The following is a 9,819-nucleotide window of genomic DNA, read 5'->3' as shown; positions in this document are numbered from 1 at the left end:
ATGATTAAGGCACGGTTTCGAGGTGAAAATTGTCAATGTCGTTTGTCATTTCATTCTAATAAAAGTCAGAGTTTTAAAACTATTGTGTAGATTTTAAATGAATTCGGGTGAATGAATGTAAACATATTGTACACTAATATTTACGGTTTAGGAAGTGTCAGTTATTATGATTAATAAACTGAATAAATACATGCAAGTATGAAAGCAGAAGTGAAACAGATACATCTATCTCTATTATGAACGTGTACTACGCCCATAGTAAGCTACGAGCTGGAATACTGTTAAACTTAAATTATTAAAATAATTGCTTGTTTCAGATAATTTAAATAGAGAACCTGGTTTGATTAGTGATTGTGAAACAATGGCTGAATTAGCTGCTTTATTACGTTCAGACATTCCTGAAGGGAGAAGTAGTTTATCTGAAAATCATACAAATTTACAAAGAGTTGCAGAATATTGTGAAGCAAATTATTTCCAAAATGAGAATAAACGTATGGCATTAGAAGAAACCAAAAACTATACTACACAATCATTAGCAAGTGTGGCATATCAAATAAATACATTGGCATACAATTTCCTTCAGTTACTTGATTTGCAAACTACTCAATTGGCTGAAATGGAAAGCCAAATGAATCATATTTCCCAAACTGTTATGATCCACAAGGAAAAAGTAGCTAGAAGAGAAATTGGCGTATTAACTGCAAATAAGAGTACCAATCGGCAGTATAAGATTATAGCACCAGCAAATCCTGAAAAACCTATTAAATATTTGAGGAAACCTATTGACTATACAAGTAAATTGAATTTGAATAACTTTTAAGCAACATAAGATACTGTTTTTTCAATGTTAGTTTTGTTGATTATGGGTAATTCCTTATGAAATCAAATACACTAAAATAAAAATAAATTACTTGATCCCCTCAGAATTTTATGAAATTTGGTATGAAGGTTGTCCGTAAGGAGATTAAATTTTTTTTTTAAATCTCTTATGAAGAAAACTTTCATACCAAATTTCCGTAAATTATGAGGGGGTCAAGTAATTTTTTTGTATTTTATGAGTAATGGATTGAATTAAACTGATGCTTTCCATATATTATAGTATTTGATGATATTGGTCATGGTATAAGAAGTGGAGGAACTCCAAGACAAAAGCAAAGGGGATCAAGTCAAGGAAGTATACAATCCTTGAACTCTATGCAAGGAAATCCTATGGTTGGACCTGCTCCCACTACAAAGCCTCCTACACCTCCACAAGTATCTAGAACTTCTAGTAAAGGTAATGTTACACTATTTAGTTGTACATTGTGTGTAAAAATGCATTCCACAAAGAGTATTTTTTTTTTCAATTACTAAGGATAAATTATTGATCTAATATCAAATAAATCTATATGCTACAATACAAAAAGTATAATAATATTATTAAAGGGAAGATTATGATTTCTGTTGTCATAAATTTGACCATGGTTTCTGATACAGTCCATTTTTCTGTAAATGGGAAAAGTAATAAAAAACTCCAGCACCCCTACACTTCAATATAAAACTTGAGAAATGAGTTACTATATTTGAATGATTTTAACGTGATATGAGGAACATTATTGAAAAATTCTATAACACCCACGAATTAAGATATGAAAAGTCAAAAATTAAAATACCTAAGAAAATAATTGAAAAATTGTAGTTTATATCTTTTTCGATATATTGAAGATTAAAGACCAAAAATCGATTTTTTCCAATTTATCATTAAGGTACTGATACACTTTTTTTACTTATTGAATTATAATCTTGCAAGTTTTTTAGAGCTACCCACATTGCACCATGAGGAGATAAACTTGCAAGCCTTCCAGGTGTATTTGTGTGTATAATATGTAAGTGTGAATGTATTTGAGTAACCCAATGGACAGAACGCAGTACATTTAAAACATTGTAGGGTCAAAGTCCTTGGCTTTGTGGCAATCAAGCTCTTCCAGTTCTTCATTGACCATGGTCTCATTGCAGAGACCAATTCTTCTATGCCTTCCAATGCAATGGTGGGTGGATCATACGACAGTACCTCTAAGCCCACAAGTTTTTTACCACCAACGATGCCTTGTAATACTTTTTTAATTTCGACAAGGAATTGCATGATTTGAGAGCCGAAATTTCTATTCCTTCTCAAAGAAAGTTTCAATGATAGAAATAAAGTGCCATATACTGGTGAAGGAGGTTAGGTTGGGGGATGGACTCAGAATTTATGCTTAAATTTAGGAGCCACAGAAATCGAAAACTCGCCTCTTTTAACTTAAAATAAATTAAAATCAATTAAAAAGTTATAATATACACATTTTTGGTTCAGTGTCGGTAGTTTCTGGAGGGACTCTTAGTAAGGGAAGCAGAGAATATAGAACTCCGCCAGCTGTGGCACCTCCTCAGGTAATTTTTGTTTTATATATTTCTGTTGTCAGCTCTTGATATGAAATGCTACAGTTTAAAAATAATTCTCAATTTAGTTTTGAGTTAGTCTATGTTATTCACCAGGAAACATACACTGTCATAAAAAATGATTTTCATTTCAAATACAAAATATGGAAATAATTCTAGCATTTCAATATGATTAGAAATGTGATACTACTACTAGGTTGTTATGGATATACATAAATACAAAGTATATGTAAAGAATTGAACTTTTTATCCAAATTGAGGAAACAAATCATGATATAATGATGAAAAAACAGAGTGAGTAAAAGCTGGAAGAGGATATGAGTGAAGATTTTGAGAAAACATTTGTGGACCCGAGATTTTATTCCATCAGCAGCAGATCTAAATCAAAATATAACCAATTATTATGCCAATCAATTTTTTTCCTCATACCTTTTCAGGTTTCGAATGAGGGTTTCGGACTCATTTTCATTTTTTGCCATCATATTCAATTCGTCCAGTTTTTCCTTCTCCATTGATTTTTTCTGGTTAATTTATTTGTCTCCATTTTTGTCTCATATTTAAAAAAATTGGAACAGTAAAAATCTCGATTGATACATATTTATGCGCTACAGGTCCCTAGCCATTATGCTCCAAATTATCCAATCGGGCATCCACGACGGGCTAATGAAAGAGTATCAGGATATGGTACATTACCTTTGGCAGGAGCTCATCAAGCAGGTCCACAAATAGGAATGGTTCATCCAATGACACAACAACAGCAAATTGTTCAACCACAAACTCCTCCACCTCCACCACCACCCGTTTCTGGTGGTTATGTGCAGGAGCAGCATTTAAGTATGCCACGTGAGTAGATATTTCAAACCATTTTGCTGTATTTTTCTATTCATAGATAATTGTATTGTGTAAAGATACATTTTCAATTCAATTAATTTTTTTTTAAAGCTCCGCCAACTCCACTAATTAACACACAAGAAATGGTACTTTCATCTAATCAGCAACATCCAATTATGATGGGTGGCCACCATGTGCCGGTTCCTCAGGGTAGCTTAGGTATGCACACTTTGTCACATGCACAAGGTCATCGCATATCTCAGCAGTTAGCTCAGAATTTTGGTAGACAAAATAGTGGAGCTCAATCTCCACCTCTTCCTCCACCTCCACCCCCAGAAGATGAACACGAAGCTTTTGGAAGACCCCGAACCTCAGGCATGATGCCTATTGTACCCGATGAGGAAGATTTACCAGGTTGGGTGCCAAAGAATTATATTGAAAAAGGTAATTGTAACATTTATATCATATCGGTTTATTTGTCACCAGTACAAGTAACCTCTCAAATTATTTGTTTTTTTTTAATAAGTATAAATTTGTTGATAGTAATTTTACTTATTAAAAAGTCAGGTAACCAGTAGAGCTGGTTGTATTTACTCATAATATACCAGAGAAGAATATTCAGATCATGATCAGACTAATCCGACTATAGTTTCCAAAAACCTCTAACTCATAACTTCATTATTAGAAAAATTTATTTAGATATAAAATTAAGATTGTGTAAATTAAAAATTACTATGTGAACGTAAGCAAGTGGCACTTATCCTTAAGAACATCTAAAAGTATTTTAATCAATTCATTTTGTGACCCCTATTATTAATTTGTTTCTTTTTTCATGTCGATAGTTGTAGCCATATACGACTATTATGCAGATAAAGACGACGAACTGAGTTTTCAAGAAAGTTCAGTAATATACGTCCTAAAGAAAAACGATGATGGTTGGTGGGAAGGAGTTATGGACGGCATCACTGGGCTCTTTCCAGGGAATTACGTAGAACCATGCGTTTGAAAAAAAAATTAATAGTTATACATGTAATTTTTGTAGGAACATATAAGCTTTTTTATATTATATTTATAGATGACGGTTGGTATAAAAACTGTAAATGAAAATAATAAGAAAGAAGCAAGTATTATTTGTTTTTGCACCTATCAAAAAGAGCTATGCTCAACTTATCAATTATATTATATACTGAGTTCATTTGATTTTTCAGAGCATAAACTGGTCCTTTCAGGTAAACAATACCATTTATGAGATGAACTTACTATCAAAAACCATTTTTTAATTAAATATCTGATAGTATAATAAAATAATACGAGTATTGCTACTTAAGTTTTGAGATAGACAAATAAAAACAAATATTTATAATTGAATATGGCTTTATTGTTTTACAAAATATTCTCCAATAACCAATTGTTGAGGCATTTTTCCCATTCCGATCAAGGTAGCTCCAAAACATGTGATTTGAACGCATCAAACCTTCTTCAGGTGAAGACCTGACCTCACAATTTATTTTTGTTCTGTAACAATAAGAAGAAATTATTGGGTGCCAAACAAAGACTGTATGGCAGATGATCTATCAATTCGAAGTTTTGACTGTTCAAAAATGTTTTTGTTTGAACTATTGCAATAGGTTTCCCTGATTTTTTCGATCACTTATGGCGAACAAATGCTGGTGTACCATTCAGATCAAACTTTATGACAGTAATATCAGATTTTACTTATTCACATCAGTGTTGCCACATATCAAAACTTAAGTAGCAACCCTCGAAGCACCGCATTGTATTTTTATCACAATGGAATGCTTGATTCTATGTATTGCTAAAAATAAGGTAATAAGTAGTTTGGTGGTTTGGTATAAAAGGAGGCGATTTTATTATTACTTATACGCAGTCATGATTTGAGTTCAATGGTCAAATGTGCCCAAGTACCGGCAGTAGTTTTTAAGAATAGTGATCCCTAATTTAGAGTGAGGAAAATCTTTGTATATAAAATATCATTGTATTATAACAGTAAGCATTATGATTGATCAGAAAGTACCCAGTAAATTGTAAACTAATTTGCTGATCTTGATGTGATTCGATTAAACTTTGTTTCAAATTAAATCAATTTTATGATTTTTTAGATTGATTTAGTCGAGCATACTGCAAGAATTGATGTCCCTGACCCATTTACAATAAAAAATTGATTACTAAATTTTTATTTTTCAATATTGCCTCTGTTAACACATTTCCCATTTATGTCCTAGCATTTATAATGTGTTTTGAATGAAAGATTGTTCAACCTCTACAAACCATTAATATACCACACATGTGCCCATAATTATGAAAGTGGTCGAAATCAATTAATTGCATTTGAATAAATAAAAAATATTTTCACATTATGCGACATTTTGATTTATAATTTTCTTAGTTTTGATTAATGGACATTTATTATGCTTATGAAATTTTTGTGAATTTCAAACAAAAAATTTAAAGCTTGAATTGACTTAGACCATTTTCAAAATTAACTGAACGCTTTATAAATGACTTAAAGCAATAAAGAACTCTGAGTCTCATTTGAAACAATAACTTTAATGAAATAATTTATGTACAATTCTAATTTTCCCTTCAGTAAATCACATATATGCTCTCATACTGCTTTTATTCTAATTTCTTGTTACTATTCGTCTAAAGATGATAATTGTCTTATTCTATTCCATTTCTTGGAAGTATTACCTGGTCGTGTAATATCTAATAATTAACATATTCACATAAAAAGTACGTTGTCATTAACTTACCTGAACCGCTATCTGTTGATATAGTATTAAAATATATAAATTATTTCCCGCCAATAATTAGTTACGAAAAATACAACTGAATTATATTTTTAGATAAACGGGAATCAATTGTTGTTTTTGTTATTATTCGATGGTGATATTTTTATCGGCTTATCATGTAGCTCAGAAGCCCATAATGGGGGCGCCACGCGCCATTTTTAATTTGTTTTTATATAATTTATTTAAAATTTTTGACTTAGTCCACTTTCATAATTAACACTAAATTAATTGCGTATAACGTTGCACTTACAACAACTATCTGAAGGTTCATTTTTATCAATATTGTAGAAATTACATTCAATAAATTTACCGTAAAGTGGGGTTACTTTGCACAAAAGGTTTTTTTAATATCTTTGGTTCTGCGGGGAATTATAAAGCTCGCTTTAACTATATGAAAATTTGATACGTTGGGTAGATAGTTTTGTAATTAGATACCATTTTTAAGCGTATAGGCCAAGTTAACAGTTTCGAAGGGTTACTTCACGCTCCTTTAATAATTTTCAAAAAAATATTTCAATAAACATGATTCATTATTACATATATGTATATTTCCAAGAAAATAAAGGAACATCTACCTTTTCGTAAGTCAGCAAACAACTCTTATAAAATAATAATAACTGGTAACAAAATGATAAGAAGATAATTCTTAACTAAAACATATATTTGGAAAAATCAAAATTTTCGAATGTAAAAATTTGTCTTGATGTCGATGCAAGTTATGGAGACTCTAAAATAGTCACAATATCGTGTGTTCAATAATGAGATCTGTGTCATCGATATTTGAAAACCAAAATTGTTTTGTGATTTTAGTCTTAGAAACTTTACATCACAGCAGTCTTTTTTTGTCAATAACTTGTGCAACAAAATGCTTGTATTGTTTTTTCCCTAAAAGTGCAACAAGTAGAAAAGCGGAATTTTTAGTTACAACTAATGTCGATTCATCATCAGTCTTGCTAGCTACAATATTACGGAAACAATGGGCTTGAGGCACGTCATTGCGGTCATCAGTCTACTTTATGGTCTACATTCTCGATGATTAAAAGTACTCTCGTAATAAAACAAGATGTTCACTCATCAATTTCCTGAAGAAACAAAACAAAGGGTATACTCCAAAAAAATCAAAAACTTTAACCAGAGAAAATATAATAGAATTCTTGTTACATTCTTATGCGTCAACTAAAAAATGTTGTGTACGCCGCGGCTAAAATACTACTTTGTTAGACGAGTCCAACAAAGTAGCACTTTCAGTCTTTGGCATACCAATAACTATTTTTTCATCGACTTTACAGTACTAATTTGAGTCCGAAAATGGAACTTTACTTATGTCCTATTATGAATCGACAACTGATTTAGAATGAAAATGGAAAATGCATAAAGGAAATATAACTAATTCCAAACGTCAATTTTTATAAATCTTTCCAAAATTATCAAAAAAACTAATTTTAAAAAGGAAAATACTTAAAATCAAGAACATCTAGAAGCATTAGTAAATATAAGTTTGGTAGATGGAAGAGTCACACTACAGATATAATAAAGCTGAAATTATATATTCACTAATTTCAATAACTACGTTAATTCATCTATTCCCATGAATATTTTGAAGGTTATAAGAAAAGTTGTGTAGGCGATAAAAAACTTCTAATAGATCTCTTAAACAGAAAACAGCTCCTATGTATAAATGATGTTAACAACGGTGCTCGTGGCCCTATTAAACGACTTTCACGTTTTCCTTGAAGCTCTTAAAAAACAACAATAAAGCTGGTTAGGTGAGGTCTTCAGTATCTCGAAATAAGATTAACATGACCTACATTCCCTGTCGAGGTTAATTTTTCGGAGACTGTAAACGTCGATGTTTCTGCTCTTTACTCATTTGATACTAATCTTGTCAATAATATTTTTTGTCTTGTTGACACTGCAGTAGTAATTTGATTCTCTTTTTCACTTTATACACTGTTTCATTTCTAGTTTACAGTAATACAAGAATGTACCCAGCTCCTGATCTAGTAAAAGTTTAGGAAATTCATTAAATAAAACTCGAGTGGAATATTTTTTATATTTTCAAATGCAGATGTACTTGTCTAATATATCACTTCTTCAATCATGCTAACGGTTTGATGACAATAAACAAACAATGTAACCAAACTGCATGATTTGTAACAAATTTTATTCAACTTTCACAGTTATGGATCATAAAAATATTTAGCTTTTTCCAAAATTAGTTTTCCTTCTTCATATTTTGCACCAAATTCTAAATAAGGGGGTGTGAATTCTCTGTAAGCTAGACATAATCTACGGGTTTTTACGTCCTCTCTTAATATTTGATGTTCCCAATCATATCTTGCTGAACCATACATTATTAATAATGATCTTCGGGGCATTGGAATTCTAACAACTGGTCTATTATCACAGTTTGATGTTTTTAAGTTGTAATTATCACCACTAACATTAATACTTCCATTTTCTGTTAGAACAGAAGGATATGTCTTAACACAATCTAAATTATATTTATGAGGTTTATTATTATAGGTCATTGTAAGTACGGAATCAGCTAATAAGTTAACAGTAACTATTCTTTCCCCCCATATCCAACAATCGTCAATATGTGGATCAATAGATGCTCCTCTTTCAGGATTGTACTCTAAACTACATTGTTCTATAGTTTTGAATCCTTTCATGATTGGTATAGACTGTAATTTATTTTGAACAAATTGTGTTTTCAAAGGAAATCCCTCAAATGTTCCCAGTCTAATTTTTTTCTTTTTAAAATTACATTTTGGGCCAAAATTCTGTTTTCTTCTTCCACTCTGGGATGAATCCCAAGGCATAGCATCAAGGCATTTGACCAACTCATTTTCTTCAGTTTCGGATAAAAAATCTGATTTGATAAAAATACCCGGATACTGTATTGGTTGAGCGAAATGATTTTCATGGGAGTTATCTTCAGGATTCCAACCTGGCCAAGCTTTATCACAGATGTGACAATATACATACTTGCCATGTTCTACGTTGATATTAGTAGATTTAATAATATTATATTCACTTTCACAAATGTAACAAGATCTAAGACCTTTGCAACCACATGGTCTTGGTTTATTCATTTTAATAAATTATTTCATTTATTACATTGTCTACATTTATTATAACCTCTCTTTTTCTTCGTTGCAAATAAGTACTTGTTTACCTCTATCTAGGCACACAACCAACCATTATTATTATATTTAATAATATTATAATCACTTTCACAAATGTAACACGATCTAAGATTTTTGCAACCACATGGCCTTGGTTTATTCATTTTAATAAATTATTTCTTTTATTACATTGTCTAAATGTATTATAACCCCTCTTTTTCTTCGTTACAAATCCTTGTTTACCTCTATCTAGACACGTAACCAACCACTAAAAAAATTAATTTTAAGCCATAAGAAATTTATTGTAGATGACATTAGGAAGAAACGTTTTTTTTTAATAATATATTTTCAGCCGGATTTTGTGATAATTTGGAATTAGTAAAAAGTATAATACAAGTATGGTCTGAAAAGTTTTTCACTTTAATTGTATGGTCAGTGTTTTGAATTAGTGGACTATATTATTTCGTCAGTTTAGGAATATAATCACAAGGCTGACGTTGTGTATTGATAAAGAGCAACAACAATTCATCAATTTCTGAGATATTCGTCGATATCTGTTGGACACTAGACACAAAATAATTTAGGATAATCGTAAGATGAAGCTGATTGGTGTGGATAGATAAATA

At 30.9% G+C, this 9,819-nt stretch overlaps 2 protein-coding genes across 2 annotated transcripts; one reads left to right on the top strand and one right to left on the bottom strand.

Moving 5' to 3' along the window:
* The first annotated feature begins 31 nt into the window (after positions 1-31).
* LOC130448326 (abl interactor 2) lies at positions 32-5,876 on the top strand. The gene is made up of 7 exons (XM_056785618.1): positions 32-258; positions 318-794; positions 1,100-1,276; positions 2,333-2,409; positions 3,030-3,261; positions 3,361-3,693; positions 4,092-5,876. The coding sequence occupies exons 1-7, from the start codon at positions 237-239 to the stop codon at positions 4,253-4,255; spliced, it is 1,482 nt and encodes a 493-aa protein (XP_056641596.1). The 5' UTR covers positions 32-236; the 3' UTR covers positions 4,256-5,876.
* A 1,312-nt stretch (positions 5,877-7,188) lies between these two features.
* Positions 7,189-9,428, bottom strand: LOC130448328 (alpha-ketoglutarate-dependent dioxygenase alkB homolog 4). The gene has a single exon (XM_056785619.1). The coding sequence runs from the start codon at positions 9,158-9,160 to the stop codon at positions 8,243-8,245; it is 918 nt and encodes a 305-aa protein (XP_056641597.1). The 5' UTR covers positions 9,161-9,428; the 3' UTR covers positions 7,189-8,242.
* Positions 9,429-9,819: the final 391 nt, after the last annotated feature.

The sequence above is a fragment of the Diorhabda sublineata genome, chromosome 8, assembly GCF_026230105.1.
Source record: "Diorhabda sublineata isolate icDioSubl1.1 chromosome 8, icDioSubl1.1, whole genome shotgun sequence".
Taxonomy (NCBI): Eukaryota; Metazoa; Arthropoda; class Insecta; order Coleoptera; family Chrysomelidae; genus Diorhabda; species Diorhabda sublineata.
Note: the sequence above shows the minus strand (reverse complement) of the source record. Positions and strands in the feature narration are given on the sequence as shown.